General features: G+C 31.3%; 2 protein-coding genes across 5 annotated transcripts; both read left to right on the top strand.

Moving 5' to 3' along the window:
• Positions 1-3,408: 3,408 nt before the first annotated feature.
• On the top strand, positions 3,409-5,666 carry LOC110624016 (L-type lectin-domain containing receptor kinase IX.1). The gene has a single exon (XM_021769066.2). It carries the CDS (start codon positions 3,409-3,411, stop codon positions 5,443-5,445), a length of 2,037 nt encoding a protein of 678 aa, XP_021624758.2. The 3' UTR covers positions 5,446-5,666.
• A 7,056-nt stretch (positions 5,667-12,722) lies between these two features.
• On the top strand, positions 12,723-16,729 carry LOC110624018 (phosphoglycerate mutase-like protein 1). Of its 4 annotated transcripts, none has more exons than XM_021769069.2 (10): positions 12,726-12,892; positions 13,539-13,597; positions 13,752-13,859; positions 13,969-14,048; positions 14,252-14,414; positions 14,833-14,907; positions 15,058-15,146; positions 15,788-15,907; positions 16,283-16,327; positions 16,408-16,729. In XM_021769069.2, the coding sequence occupies exons 2-10, from the start codon at positions 13,541-13,543 to the stop codon at positions 16,520-16,522; spliced, it is 852 nt and encodes a 283-aa protein (XP_021624761.1). In that variant the 5' UTR covers positions 12,726-12,892; positions 13,539-13,540; the 3' UTR covers positions 16,523-16,729. The 4 variants fall into 4 exon arrangements, with proteins under 4 accessions (XP_043816567.1, XP_043816566.1, XP_021624761.1 ...); XM_043960630.1 differs by having other exon boundaries at positions 12,816-12,892; positions 13,527-13,597; XM_043960632.1 differs by lacking the exon at positions 15,788-15,907 and having other exon boundaries at positions 12,723-12,892.
• Positions 16,730-16,863: the final 134 nt, after the last annotated feature.

Raw genomic sequence — 16,863 nt, 5'->3', positions numbered from 1 at the left:
CTATTTTGCACTGACAACTCATAATCTCATAATCTATTTTGAGTCAACGTTATATAACATTACATTCAATTCAAAATTATATATTATTTAAAATTAAAACATGTATATTCAACGTATAGTAAAATTCATATATTAATATTATATTTTAATTGATTTATACTTTCCGACATGTATAATAATTTTTTCCTAATTTAATCCTTTGATAAAAAAAAAAAAAACTCCATTTTAAAAGTTTTTTTTATAAGTTTTTGTTCCCTTAGCCTTTGTTGTATTTTTTTCTGTCGAAATTTAAAAAAAAAATGATTTGGAGGTTTAATTAGTTCAACTAATTAATTATAAGGTAGATAATCCCTATGAATAATAAATAATCATTTGAGCTTTGGATCTATCCATATACCTCTTAAGCTTGAGCTAGGCAACAGCTTGATTTTATCATATAGCATATATCTTATTCCATTGAATAAAAAATTCTACCACAATGTAAGGAGCTTCCTTTGATTTATTCTTAATTAATGCAACATAACTTAACTAATCTTAATATTCTATTTCATCCCTGCAACAAGAAGACCATGTTTACTTAGTCTTAAACTCAGCAGTGTTTTGAACAGTTATATGTATAAAATGGTTGTCGTCTTAAAAAAATGTCTAAGGAGTGAATTCAACAATTGTTAATTTTTCGGTTCTTACACAAAATTTTATCAAAAATTGTAGCCAAACACTTGCTCTCTAAAGTTTGTGGTATATACTCAATATTAGAGTGCCAATATTCGGTTCAAACTAAATAAATCAACTGGACCGAATTAATTTGAAATGTTGGTTCGGCTTTCTATTTTTTTCAGTTCTGTTCGATTTTTATTTTTAAACATTTTGATTATTTCAATTCGATTTAATTTTGATCAGAAAAAATTGATAAAATTGATAAAATTAAACCGAACTGATTAGTAATAATAATATATTATTTTTTATAATATGGAGAGATTAGATTATAATTAAAAGTCAAAAAATTTTAATTAAATTTTAGAATACTAAAAATAATGTGTAAAAAATAAAAAGTTCAACCGATCAAATTGAATCAAACGGAATCAGACCAGTTCGATTCAAATCGATTTTTATCTAAAATTAATTTAGTTTAATTTTTATAAATACTAATATTTTAATTTTCAATTTATTTGATTTTTACCTAAAAAATATTAATTATAAAAAATATTTTTCATAGAAATATTTTTCAAATGTAAATTATTTTGTGTAAACAAATAGAGTTAGAAATAAAGAAATGAAAAGAAAGAATATGAGGAATATTTTATTTTTTAAAAGCGAAGGAAATGAGAGAGAAAAATAAGAGAAAATTATTGAATAAATGAATTTATTAGAAAAAAATGGGGTCTTTTTAAGTCTAAATTTATTTATTTTTTTTCTATGAACTTGAAGTATTGTTTAATATTATTATCATTTAACTTCAATTTGTACCGTAATATCATCTTTTAACTTTAATTTTGGCTTAATGTCCTGAAGTTAGTTTTCGAGATCTTACATTATATGTGATGGATGGGTATGTGGAATTATATATTAAAGAGTCGTATTAAAATTATTATAGTTTTGACTTGAATTTAGTGATTGTGGTTTTAATAAAAGAAAAAAAAAGCTTGACATCAGGGGATGAGTCGGTGTGTATGCATGTGATGGTATGAGTCTTGGGTTGAAATCTCTTCAAATAACAGTGAGCAGTATTTGATTCAAATCGAAAAAATTAATCGAATCGAATTAATTCAAAATTTTGATTTTTTTAATTTTTTTCAGTTTAGTTTAGTTTTTATTTTTAAAATTTTTTATTATTTCGATACAATGAGTTTTATAAAAAAAATGATAAAATCGAATTAAATCGATTGATACTAATAGTATATTATCTTTGATAATATAGAAATATTATATAAGAATCAATATTAAAATATTTCAATTAAATTTTAAAATAATAAAAATAAGGTGTTAAAAATAAAAAGTCTAATCGATCAAATTAATTCGATTCAAATCGATTTCTATCTAAAATCAATTCTATTTGGATTTCACAAATTTTAAAATTTTAGTTTTTGTTTTGAATTAAATTGGCCGAATACTCAACCCTATCTTCAAAGACATGCCCATGCACTAGTCATTTGAAATTCTATATCGATCCTCGATGACTATATATAGGGGTGAACATTCGGTCGGTTCGGTTCAAAATCAAACTGAACCGAATAAATCGAAAATTAAAATTTTAATATTTATAAAAGCTGAATCGAATCAATTTTAATCAGAAACTGAATTAAATCGAACCGGTTTGATTCGGTTTGATTCAGTTCGGTTTGATCGGTTTTGATTTTTAATAAATTTTTTATTTTTTACACTTTATTTTTAATATTTTAAAATTTAATTAAAATATTTTAATCTTAATATAATTTAATTTCTCTATATTATTGAAAATAACATATTATTATTACTAATCGGTTCGGTTCGATTTTTTCGATTTTTTTCTGATCAAAACCGAACCGAACCAAAATAACCAAAATTTTTAAAATTAAAAACCGAACTGAACCGAACCGAATTGAATAAAAAACTAAATTAAATTTTAAAATTAATTCGATTCGATCGATTTTTTCGATTTGAACCGAATACTGTTCACCCTTAACTATAGACTTATACACCACTAAGAATCTTCATAGTCTTAACTTAAATTTAGTGGTTGTAATCAAACACTACTAAGAATTTTCATAGTCTTCATAGTCTAGCTCTAAAACAAGAAAAAACCATCTGAAATTTTTCAGCTTACAAAGCCTTTATAATTTTTGAATTAGTTGTTTGAGCTAATTATGTAAATAATTAATTCAAATTATCTAATTGTTTGAACTACTTATTTACCGTTTATTAATTTTGTAAGCCGCGGATGTGGAAATTTTGGATTGTCACAATATATATGTAGGGAGCAAGTTCTTATTGTTGTATATTACTTCTCCCTCTTTTTTCTTGATCAATCTCATTGAGGATTTGACATTTTTTGAAAAAAATTGGGAATTTCAGGACAAATAGTTTGACGAGAAGAAGAGACTTCTTCATTTTTTATCATTTGTTGGACTCTCTCTATGTGGATCAATTTCATTGAAGGTTTTATTTTATTTTATTTTATTTTAAAAAAATAGGGAGTTTAAGGACAAATTAATATATTGACGAGAAGAAGAAGCTTCTTCATTTTTAATGATATAGACAACAATAATAACTTGATCAATCCTTTGAACAAATCATTGTACTAGTAATTCAACATGTCATACTTCCAAGTCTTTGAATTCGTCATGGCGTGTGGAAGACAACAATCTTCCAAGAAATTTCCATTCTACAACTTAATACAATTAATGCTAATGGATCTATCAATCTATAAATATGATTGTTTCAATGTTTGAAAAAACAAAATTGATTTCTTCTTTGAAAATGCCTGTCAGGTTCAGAACTTCTGGTTCCCATCACTGTTCTTTCTGGTTTTTGTTACTTCTTCATCTTCCTTTCTTGCATGCAATTTCATTCAATTACCCTGATTTTTCAAATCTTCAAAACCTGACTTTAACCGGCGACGCTTTCCCCCTGGAAGGAGTTCTATCACTCACCAGAAACAGAGCTGACGCTAACCAAATTGATAGTGTTGGCCGAGCTGTGTACTTCCAAGATCTTCACCTCTGGGATGGCTCCACAGGCAAAGTTGCAGACTTTGTTACTCATTTTTCTTTCAACATATCGATGCTTGAACCTCCCAGATCAGGAGATGGGATTGCCTTCTTCCTTGCCCCTAATGGCTCTCATGTGCCGGAAAATGCTTGGGGAGAGTGCCTTGCTCTCATCAGCAATTGTTCTTCTCTCAACACCACAGGGAAATCAATCGTAGCTGTTGAGTTTGATACTTATAAGAACGACTGGGATCCCAATGATAATCATGTAGGAATTAACGTGAACTCCATCAGGTCTGCAGCCAACATTACTTGGAGTAGAAGTATTAAGAATGGATCAAAGGCTAATGCATGGGTGACTTATAATTCACAAACAAGAAACTTGAGCTTGTTCTTGACTTATGATGAGAATCCAGTTTTCAATGGGAATGATTCCAGTCTTTCATATGAAATTGATCTGTCAAAGGTTTTGCCTGAATGGGTCACTGTTGGGTTTTCATCTTCAACTGGTTTTAGCACAGAGATACATTACATTCTTTCATGGGAGTTCAACTCAACTGAAATTTCATCTAAGCCAGACGTTGGAGGCGGAGGTGGCGGAGGAGGAGGAGGAGGAGGTGGGAAAAGCACAGCTATAATAGTTGGTGGTGTGATTGCTGGACTTGTTGCGATTGGTGGGTTGATCTCGATATTAATCTTTGCTTGGAGGAGAAACAAGAGGAAGAAAGAAGAAGATGTTGAATCAGATGACTCCATGGATCATGAGTTCGAGCAAGGAACAGGGCCTAAGAGATTTTCTTATGAAGAATTGGTTAAAGCAACAAGTAACTTTGCTGAAGAAGGGAAGCTTGGGCAAGGAGGATTTGGAGGAGTTTACAAAGGATGCTTGTCTGATTTAACTGTGGCAGTGAAAAGGGTTTCAAAAGGATCCAAACAAGGAAGAAAGGAGTACATGTCAGAAGTGAAGATCATCAGCAAATTGAGGCACAAAAATCTCGTACAACTTGTGGGCTGGTGCCATGAAAAGGGCGAGCTCCTTCTCATCTATGAGTTCATGCCCAATGGAAGCCTCGATTCTCATCTTTTCAAAAGAGAAAATCAGCTATCATGGGCCGTGAGATATAAGATAGCACTTCGTTTAGCCTCAGCTTTGCTTTATCTCCATGAAGAATGGGAACAATGTGTAGTTCACAGAGACATTAAATCAAGCAACGTGATGTTAGACTCAAATTTCAACACCAAGCTTGGAGATTTTGGCCTGGCGAGGCTCATGGACAATGAGCTAGGCCTGAAGACTACAGGTTTAGCTGGAACTTTTGGCTACATGGCGCCTGAATACATCAGCACAGGGAAGGCGAGCAAAGGATCAGATGTGTTCAGCTTCGGCGTGGTGGCCCTGGAAATTGCGTGTGGGAGGAGATCAATGGAAGCAAGAAATGAAGAGGCTCAGATTTCATTGGTGGGTTGGGCTTGGGAAGCTTATGGAAATGGCAGGATTCTTGATGTGGGTGATAGAAGATTGGGCATGGAGTTTAACGTAGAAGAGATGCAATGCTTGTTAACTGTTGGCCTGCGGTGTGCCCACCCAGATTTCAATTTTAGGCCGTCGATAAGACAAGCTTTACAGGTTCTTAATTTTGAAGCAGCATTGCCAAATCTTCCGGCGAGGATGCCTGTTCCGACGTATGATGTGCCTACCTCGTCAACTGGCTCCACAGAACCCTTACTCTCCGATTCATCTCTTCCCGTGGGTCGGTGAACTAGCTCCCTAGTTTCTCAGATTTAATTTGTAAATTTTTATATAGCATTTCAAGAAGAGAAAATTGCTATGCATGATTATATTGTCAAATTTTGTTCATTAATTTAACTTTTTTTGTTAGAGATGTAATATTTTTAATTTCAAATTTTGATTAATTTCTATACATGTTCACAAGAATCTGAGCAACACTTCTACTGTGAATAATGAAATCTCATCACTGGTTGGCTTTAATATTAAAATAATATTAAAACTGAAAATAATAATAATAACAAAATAATTCATATTATTTTAATTAAAAATAACAGTTAAAAATTATAAAATTTATATTTTATTACTAAAGAATTAATACTAAAAAAATTCATTGGAGGATTAATTGTTTAATTAATGTTAAGAAAGAAAAATGAATAATTTTTCTGAATTAGCCCGATATAAAGGAACTATTTATACAAGCCTATAAGTCTAACTCGGCTGCAATGCATAGTTTAAAAGAATTCAAAAAAGAAAATAGCATGGGAGTCTTTAAAAAACTAAGCTAATATGGTCCAAATAAAGTCCATTTACAAAATAATATTTAAAACAATACAACTTAGTTAATCCGATTATCAAGTCGGTCATCAGACCTACATCGGCCATCAAATCGTAAGGTCGTCTGGTCATCAGTTTGGTCATTAGGTGAAACCAGGTTAGTCGTTAAGATATCAGGTCGGTCACCAGGTCCTCAAGTCGTCTGGTTGTCAGTTGATCATTAAGTAACATCAAGTCAGTCGTTAGGTCGTCTGGCCATCTGTTGGTCATTAGATCGTCTGGTTATCAATCGGTCAATTAGTAGGTCGTTATTCATATTCTATCATTTAGTCGATAGGTCGTCATTCATTGTCTGATCATCAGGTTTTTCATTCATCGTCTAGTCGTCAGGTCGTCATTCATATTTTATCATTTAGTCAACAGGTCATCATTCATTGTTTGGTCGTCAGATTCATCATTCATCCTTGGGTCCTCATTTATATCCTTTTACAACCCCCCTTCAAGTTGGAGTTGAAAAAGACACTAGAAACAACTTGGAGCAAAAGTGCTAATATAAGGCGGCTGACAAAGGCTTAGTAAACAGGCCTGCTATCTGGTCTTGACTTGACACATGAGAAATAGTTAAAAAAAAAAACCCTTCTAAAGTTGTTCTTGCACAATATGACAGTCAATATCAATGTATTTGGTCCTTTTATGGAAAATCGGATTAGCTAAAATTTGGAGAGCCATCTTTTTGTCACAATAAAACTGAACTGGATAACTAACTGAAACCTGCAAATCTCATAAAATAGATGTAATCTAAAATAATTTATAAACTGTTGCAGCCATGGCCCTATACTCTGCCTCAACAAAGGATTTGGAAGTTGTAGATTGCTTTTTTATTTTTCAGGAATTTAAAAAAGACCCAAGAAAAATTTCAAACCCAGTTAAAGATTTCCTAGAAAAATAACAGAATGCCCAATTTGAGTCACAATATGCAATGGCTCGAAAATCACAATTAATAGGAAAACAAAGACCAGTGTTAATAGTAGTTTTTAGATATCATAAAATATACATGGCTGCTTTCTAGTGAGACCTTTTAGGGGCAGCCATAAACTGGTTGAGGTACTATACAACATGGCTAATGTCCAACTTAGTGAGATTAACATACAAAAATCTCCCAATAAGCCTTCTATAATAATTTGGTTACGTAAGAGGCTCACCTATATTCGGTGATAAATATAAACCTCTAGATAGAGAAAACAAAGCAGGTTTAAAGTGCAACATACCAACATCACTCAACAAATCAGTAATAAACTTTACCTAACTAAGATATAGTGGCCTAATTAAACCGTGCTATTTCAAGTCCAAAAAAAATTTAAAATGACCCAGATATTTGATAGTAAATTTATTATGCAAAACAGTTCTAACAGCAGTAATATTATCAAGAGAAGTGCCTGTTACAATGACATCATCAACATATATTAAAAAAGCCATAAAAAAGTGCCCGAATTGCTTAATAAACACACAGTGACCATGATATGAATGTTTGAATCCCCAAGACTTGTGAAAGCTAATGAATTTAATATTTCACTACCTGGAGGCTTATTTCACACTATAAAGAGATTTTTTAAGTAAATCTGGCCGAGTAAGGTTTTATGATATCCTTGAGGAGGTAGCGTGTAATCCTCCTCATTTAAAGACCCATGGAGAAAAACATTATTAATGTCAAGCTTAAAAATAACTCATTGCCTCGCAATAGCTAAAGTAATCAAAATTCTAACAGTTGTAAGTTTTGCAACAGGGAAGAATCTGTCTTTAAAGTACAGACCCTCAATTTGATTGTAGCCCTAGGCTACCAAACGAGTCTTAAGCCTCTCTACCTCATCTGTAGGTGATAGAGCATATTTTAGTCCACTTTATCATTATGTTCTTGATGTTTATTTGCATCTTTTATGCCTAATTTTGTGGTTTTAATCATGTTTTGCAGATAATAGGTATAAAGAGACAATCTGGTGAAAAGGCTCTTAAAACTGCCAAAAAGTGTCAAATATGGAAAGTGCCAAAAAAGAAAAGTTTTAAAATAAGGAAAGTTTTCAGAAAAGGAAAGTTTTCAGAAAAGGAAAGTTTTCAAATAAGGAAAGTGCAGAAGCAAAAGCAAATAAGGAAAGCTCAGTCAGAAGACTATTTGAAATTCAAATCGCAGATCTTTCTTTCCTTGTTCAAAGATGTGCACACACTGCAGCAGTCATATCTTCCTATTTAGGCAGCAAGATTTCATAAAGATGCACTTGCCTCTTCTGCATTCAGCATTCAAAATTCAAACGAAGGCTCCACCTAAAAAGGAAAGACTGGACAGATTCACTTTCCCTTCTGCACATCCATCCGCGCGCGCCAACTTCCCTCTGCAGAGCATCCACGCGCGCCTCTTGCCTTCTGAAGAGCTTGCAACACGATTCTTTCCTTTTCAGACACAACTTGGGCAGCAAGCACCTCTTGGACAGCAAGGGCAGCATGTAAGGACCTAGGGCAATAGTTTCAACTATAAAAAGACACATAAGGAGCCTCCCTACAGCTTTTTCCAGACCCCCTTGAACACACCTACGGGATTGCAAGTGATACCATCTCTTCTTCTTCCTTTCTTTATTTTTTGGTTTTTGATTCAGCCATGAGTGGCTGAAACCTTTTATTCTAGTTGAAGATTGATTGAAACTTTGGTTGTTTTATGGATTGTGAGATCTGAACACACATTGTTTGTCTTTTGGTTATTCAATATTCATACAGTTCATGCTTGATTCTATTATTGTTTTGTTATTTTGATCAAATTGGCCACTTGATTATTGATTGCAAGGTAATATATTGTTAGTTTGGATAATTTTAATTCTGTAATTGCGTTGATTATTCAAACATAAGAACACTTGGTGTGAAAACTAAGAAAATTGTATGATCTAGCAACATCTCATGCGTTTGAGTAGTTAGGATTAGATCTCTCTCTCTCTTCATGCAGTTAACAATTGTTTGATGTCTAAGGCCCAAGGACGTTCCTTGACAATTTGTTAATTAGTAATTAATTAGAGAATGTTCTCTAATTGGTTTAATCATAAGGAGAGACATAGTGGTGAGAAGCGTTTTCCATCTCCATAACTAATCTATTGAATCAATCAAAAGAATATAAGTTTCAATGATCAATCCAAACAACTGAAGTGGATCCAACTCTTCAACTAGACCTTTCTCATATTTGATTTACCTTTTATTTTATTATTCGCTTATTTAATTGCTTTCAGTAGTTGCTTAATCAAATCAATCTCAAAACCCCCCATTTTAATTTTATTGCACTTTATTTTCATTTTGCTTTCAGTTAATTGCTTTCAGTTTCTCATTCAGTTAATTCTCTTGGTCTTGTTAAGAAAAATAGATAAGTTTTCAATTCTCTGTAGATTTGATCCTTTACCACTATCTGCAGTAGTAATATTGTTGATAACCGGAAAGGTTATTTTTGACCGGCTTCGACAACTACGAGTCAGTAGTTTTATATTTCACTTTATAAACCCATTTATTTCCAATGGCCTTTTTCTCTTTAGGCAAGTTAGTAAGAACCCAATTATGATTCTTCTCTGAAGCCAACAACTTTTGTTGCATAGCAGCAACCCATTGAGCATCAAGAGATACCTATGCATATGTAGTGGGCTCATTAACAACAACTATATTATAAACAAAGGATTGATGGTGTGGTTTAAAGCACACTTCAGAAATAGGTTGGGATGAGCTAGAAACAAAACTAATAAAGTCTTGTAACCAAGCTGGTTTACGAATAATTCTAGTGGATCTTCTTATCTCCATAGGAGAAGCAGAAGATACAACATGAGAAAGAGATGAATTTAAATTGCTCTGATTGGACATTGAGGCAGAAACTAAGGGTGTAATGACCTTATCTACAATATCATGCTCAATAATGGAAACATAAACCACAAGGGATGAATTTAAATCTGTAGTATGGGCATAAGGAAAGATATTTTCACAGAAAACTATACCCCTACTAACCAGGATATTATTTGTCTGTAAATCATAAAGTTTGTAAGCCTTATGTGTCCCTCTATATCCTATCATGACTGCTTTAATAGATCTTGACTCAAACTTATCCTTATGGGAATTGATTTTAGAAGCAAAACATAAACAATCAAATTTTCTAAGGTATGTATAATCTGAAATCCTTTTGAAAAATCTTTCATAAGGACTTTGCCAGTTAAGACTTGTAATAAGTATTATATTTATGAGATAGGCGGCTGTTAGGATACATTCCAACTAAAATTTCTTTGGTATGTTGCCTTGAAGTCTTAAGACCCTGGCAGTGTCTAGGAGATGTCTATATTTCCTTTATTTCCTTTGTTTCCTTGATATTTATATCATTTATGTAATTAGTGTTTATTAGTATTCTATTGATTATTATAATAAGGACTGGTTGCACAATTATTAGAATAATATATTGTTATTCAGATTAATTAAATTTATAATTATTTAGTTTAATAATATTAAAAAAATTACTTTTTTATTTTTAAAATATATCAAAATTAACATATATATCCTTCTTTTAAAACTCAATAATTTAATTTTTATATTTTAACTATATCAAATTAAGTCCATCTATTAAATTTTCAGTTAATTATATAAGAAATTATCAAAATTAACACTCCCATCTCTCAATCCTTTTAAAATAAATATTTCAATCTATATATTTTAATTTTATTAAACTTAAAAATAAATACATTATTTTTTAATATAAATAAAAAAATCTTATAATTTTATGAAACTATAAAAATTAAATCGTTAAATTTTAAAAATAAAAGAATAAATATTAATTTTAACTTAATTCAAAAAAAATAATTTATCCTACTTCTAATAAATGTAATGGCTTCCAATATTTAGTAAATAAAAGTTGATTGTTTATTTTATTCACATATTCAATCTATTTAATTTGTTTAATCAGATAAAAAATAAATTTTATTTATATTTTAAATGATATATATATATTTTTTAATTTTAATAGTTTTAAAAAATAATTTATAAGTAAAAAAATACAAAGCGAGGAGTCTTTCGACTCTCAAATTAATGTGAAATTTAATAAATATTAAAATAATTTAATTAATATGAAATTTAATAAATATTAAAATAATTTAAAGTGTTTTGTTTTGAATTTTGTGTTTTAAATGATTATTTTATGATAGAACACTAGCTAATTGTTTTGATTATTTAAATTAATATTTTCTTTTCTCTTTTTTACATCTTTAATTAATCAATCAGTGTTAAATAATTATGCCTTTTTCTGGATTTATATAAAATTAATTATTTAATTCTTATTATTTAACAACACAACTCAAGCATCTAGGCCTGGCCAAGAGCTTGAGACGGTTCAGATTTGGCGGTTCAATCTGATTTACGGTTTGAATCCAAATTGATTTTATTTTCCACAGTTACAGTAGTTTTTTTTATTTCGATTTTCCATAAATTCTATTTTACTTGAAAAATAAAACTAAAAAATTTAAATAAAAATAAAAAGTAAATATAAATATTATTGATTTGATAATTAAATAAATAAGTATATAGTATAAAATTCGTCCATTTTTAAAATACAAAGGATAAAAAAAAATATTATGTATAACATAAAAATAAAATAATATTATATTTAAATAAAAAATAATTTTTTATAAGTTTATTTTAAATTTAATTATTTAATAATTAATTTATCTACGTATAAGTTGCACATTTTTATAAAATAATTTATTTTAAAATTAAACCAAAATCGAAGTAGGCTGCTAGTTCATGTCAGTCAGAAAAAAAAGTCCATAACCAACCCTTTAATTTAAGGTTTTAGTTTGATTTAAAAATTAAAATCGATTAATCGATTTGGTTTACAGTTGAAATCAAACCGTAACTATATCTATAAGCATCTTTCTACTTTACAATATCAAACATTTTTGTATTTTATAACATCAAACCTTTTAATTATTATATTGAAGAAAATTAATTTAACTTTAAATTTTATACTATTTAATTTGTATATTTTTTATACTATTTATTTTCTAATTTATTTATTCATATTATTTAATTCTTTTAATTAAAATTAAAAAAACAATTAATATTTGTTAGACAGAATAATTGAGGGATTTAATTTTATAAAATATAATAATAATTTAATTAGATTTTGAATCAATAAATACTAAAAAGTTAATATTAAATAAAAAATTAAATAAAAAATAAATTAAAAAATTTTAATTAAATGATTTTAAAATATGAATAAATTAGTGAAATTATTAAAAATTCAGAAACTTATACCCTCTTTTGATATAACAAAATACTTGTAAAATTATAAAAGTTTTTTACTTCTTTTAAAAATAAAATTTTAAATTAAAAATTAAATTTCTTCATTTTAAAAAAAATTATTAACAAATTATTTAAATTCTTAATTCCAAGAAGAATAATAACTCTCTCGGTTAAGATAAGGTTTTCGTAAACCCTTATTTAGTTTCATCCATAAGAGTATACTAAGCTTTAACCAGACAAACGTGTGGTGGAGACACCTTCTTATATTTTTTGGTCTGAAAGAGCAATCTTCCTGAATGGTGTCTTAGCCTCTGAATTTAAATAAATCAATTTATAATTTATCTTAAAATTAAATTTTATATCCCAACGTCATCCAGGACCAATGGATTCTTCACTCAGATCAGGGAGGGATTCACAGAGCACACTTTCTTTACTTAAGACTGTGGAGCAGAGACAAAGACAAATCCAAAAAAGAAAAAAAAAAGTATATCTTTATCAGTCCCATCCATCAATCATCAAACTATTTCTCCTACCCATCATGCGTTAGCCATCACCACTCCATTTTTTTCTACTCAAGTTCTTTTCTCCTTATCTCTGCTTCTCTTCCTCATCCTTTTCTTTCCAGGTAACTTTACAACCATCCCTTCAAACCTAGAGTTCTTGGAAACTTCTCTGTGTATGCATATTGCTTTATTGGATGTATATTATGTTTATTTTGTTTCTGGGTTTTCTTTATTCTCTTCCTTTTTGTGGGTATTTTGGATTTTGTTGTTTTTGGGCGTTTGCATCCTCCCATCTGCTTCTTTCTCTGACTCTATTGGGATGTGTATTGTGTTTGTTTGTTTGTTTGTTTGTTATCTTTTGGATTTGTTTTGTTAGATTTGGTTTTTGATTGATTTTTCTTACAGTATTTGAAGAGCTGTAAACTGTAATCAGAGTGTCATCTGGTCTCTGCATATGGGTATAGTGAAATTTTGGAATACTGTTGAGAATTAGGAAATGTTATGACATTTGGCTTATCTAACTGCTAAAACATGGGATTAAGGCATCGGTTGAAAATTGTTGAATTCTTGTTTACTTATTTTTTTCAACAGATACAGAAAGCTCTGCCCTTCTTTATAATTTATCTTATACAATTGCTTGTATTTTCCTTTTCTTTTCCTTGGAAGGTAATACGTTTTGATTATATAATTGTATTTGATGTCAGGTTTAATGCTATTACATGTCTTGCATTATATCTGAAAGTTAATGTCTTTAAGGTTGTGTTGCAGATATGGATTGTCCAGGTCCAAGTTTGTTTCCATTGCATCGCTGCAAAACTCTTCACCTGGTTGGTATCAAATTTGTTTTTCAAATTATCTACTGTGTCCATTGTGGATGTGAAGTTGCTACATATTTGGTCTGAAGGATGTCCACGATTGCGTTCTTTCTTGGCTTTTGCTCGCAAAACAAGGTATTCTGGTCTTATAAAACCCTGCATCCAGGTGAGGCATGGTCAAGGAATGCACAATGTAGAGGGAGATAAGAACTGCAAATCTTACTTTTCTCCCGAATATTTTGATGCACAACTTACTCAACTGGGTTGGCAGCAGGTAAAACACACACACACACACGCACATGCTTATCTTTGAGTATGTTGTTAAATCTGTTGTGTACTTATGCAGAGGAAGTATGATAAAATCCCTTCTGCTTCTGTTATAGGTTGACGATTTGAGAAAGCATGTTCGCACATGTGGGCTTCTCAAGAGGATTGAGTTGGTCATTGCATCCCCTTTGCTAAGGTGCTGATCTGGCGACTTATGCTCCTGCTGACTTGCAATAGATCCAACATTTTCTTAAATAGCCTTCTTGCTTTCAGTGATAAACAAACATACATCTAGATATTTGTTAGAAAATTTGGTTGCTTCATATTCATTCAGTGCCCTGAAAAATCAATACCTTTGTAATATGTCTCACTAAAGCAATGATAACTGTTTTTTTTTAGGACATTGCAAACAGCTGTTGGAGTTTTTGGTGGGGATGGATATGCAGATAGAACAGATTCACTGCCACTAATGGTAGCAAATGCCGGAAACAGCAGTCGACCAGCAATTTCAAGTCTTAATTCCCCACCTTTCATTGCTGTGGAACTTTGCCGAGAACATTTTGTATGCTTCCTATAATATCATCTTTCCTTGATCCAGTCAATGCTTCTAACCGAAAGAAACATTGTTAATTGCTTCATAATATAGTTCTGTTCCAGGATAAACCTTTGGATCATGCCAATGAAATCAGGAATTTACCTTTGCATTTAAGTTTCTCGAGAGCATCTAGAGGAAATAATAGATGCACTCATATAGGAATATAGGATGTTGACCTCAATGCTAATTAATTTACCCTTTTGCATAAAGAGAAAATTTTGAGGTCCTAAACTTTGTTCATGATGTTTCTCTCTCTATTTCTCTCTCTATCTCTCAGGATCTATTTCTCTTTCTACCTCTCAGGGGAATGTGGTATATTGTCTTGGCATTGAAGTACATAATTGAAGCTTGACACAGTTCTCTTACAAGTCATTGTGGTCTGCAGGGTGTGCTTCCTTGTGACAAGAGGCGGAACATCAGTGAATATCAGCTTCTCTTCCCCGCAATTGATTTTTCATTGGCAAGTACTTGGATACTTAAGATAAAGTGAACAAGGAGCCATTATTAACTCCTCTATATGCAGTTATCGTTGGGTTGCTATTCTAGGTCAGATTAAATTCTAGTTATTGTCTAGTTGTCCTGATCAATAACCTTCAAGTTTCTTTTTCAGATAGAAACTGATGAGGACATACTGTGGAAGGCCAATGTGAGAGAGACAACAGAAGAACTGACTGCCAGAGGATTGAAGTTCATGAACTGGTAAATACTTCTCAGTGATGATGGAACTCTAATTTTGTGTTTGTTTTTATTCTTTTTTTAATTTTCAAAACTCATAGTTCTACAATAGTATGTTCTTTAAAATGCATCTGCAAAAATAAAGGTTTCTAGGATTTTACCAATCTTCTTGCATTTGACCATATAAAATCAAGGTCAATAAAATAGCTGGGTTGTACCATGATGCTCGCCTGTGGAGCCTTTTTTTTCTCACCGATGTGTGGCAATATGCTCAACTAAGTACCTTCTGAAGCAAAAAGGTTATTTTAATTGTCTCATCGTCATTTGATTGCTAATTTTAATTTTCTTGTCTTCTATATATTATATAATATTTAACTTTCAAGATCGCATCACACATAAGATTGAAATATAGAAAATTTTCCACAAGTCTCTCGACTATAGAGCCAATAATTTTCAGCAAAATACACCTGCTGTAAATACCCAAAAAAAAAAAAAGAGCAAGCAAGAATATGCTTCACAACTTTATGGCCAACTTTAGATGTAATTTCTCGAGTGTTCAAGTCCAATTTCTACAGAAGTTCATGATGATTTGGAAAAGAAAAGGTCATATATAGTATAGGCTTATGCGACCTCCGTGTAAATATGTGCTGCACTTGAGTTTGCAGGTTGTGGACAAGGAAAGAGAAAGAGATAGCAATAGTTACCCACAGTGGGTTCTTGTTTCATACTTTGAGTGCATTTGGAGATGACTGTCACCCATTGGTGAAAAAAGAAATATGCGGGCGGTAAGTGTCCCTGATGCCTGTTAACTTATCTTCAAGATATCAATTGGCATTCCTTATGCACCAACTGTTAGCTTGGTAGATCTATTATGCAGATTTCTGAGTTTCTGGAGGATTTTGCAGTTTGGTTCTTTGGATTTGTTGACAACTCATAAGACTTATTTCCTTCAAATCATATGATGTGGCTTAGCTGCCATATTTGTTTTCAGTCCTTGCATGTTCTCGAAATGTGTCTCTTGTTTTAATGTGATATCCATTGGTATAGGAGTAGGCTCTGTTGCTTTTTCTGTAGATTTGTACTGCACTTACTATGAAGTTCAGTTGTGTTTTTGTTCTACCAATCCTGAAGCCAGAATGACTTGTTACATAAACTTGCAGCTTTGTGAATTGTGAGCTTCGGTCAATGATCATTGTTGACAGAAGGTGAGTTTGTAATACTTCATTATGCAAATGGCTTTCCTGTTTTGTTCAGGAATTTTACAAACTCGGAATTCTTTCTTCAGTATGATTGGATCAGATCCTGCAACAACAAACTATCCTGGAAAGATTCCTCGAGGGCTGGATCGTCCTAGCGATGCGCCAGAGGAGGATGGACCCAAAACAAACCGAATCATCTAAGCAGTAAGAGGATTGAAAAATTGAGTTGAATATTCATTACTGAGTATTGGAATTCTGGGAAAACAATGGCTTCTGTGCTATGCAACATTTACTTCTGTTGCCCAGAACCGGAATGCTCTGAATTGTGCTTATTAAAACAGATGTAGGCAATGAAAACTGTGATGAATTCTTGCTTGAAATGGTACCATGATATTTAAACTTGTGTCAGTTTAAAATGAGGTAAACAACAGTCTTGCCTGCCCAATCTCTTCAAGTTTCAAACCTGAGAGCTTCTGAATAAAAATTCAAGTCTTTACTGCTGGGGCCTGAATATGCAGATTTATCAGCATTCTATTTGGATT

This window comes from Manihot esculenta, chromosome 10 (assembly GCF_001659605.2).
Source record: "Manihot esculenta cultivar AM560-2 chromosome 10, M.esculenta_v8, whole genome shotgun sequence".
In the NCBI taxonomy this organism is placed as follows: domain Eukaryota; kingdom Viridiplantae; phylum Streptophyta; class Magnoliopsida; order Malpighiales; family Euphorbiaceae; genus Manihot; species Manihot esculenta.
Note: the sequence above shows the minus strand (reverse complement) of the source record. Positions and strands in the feature narration are given on the sequence as shown.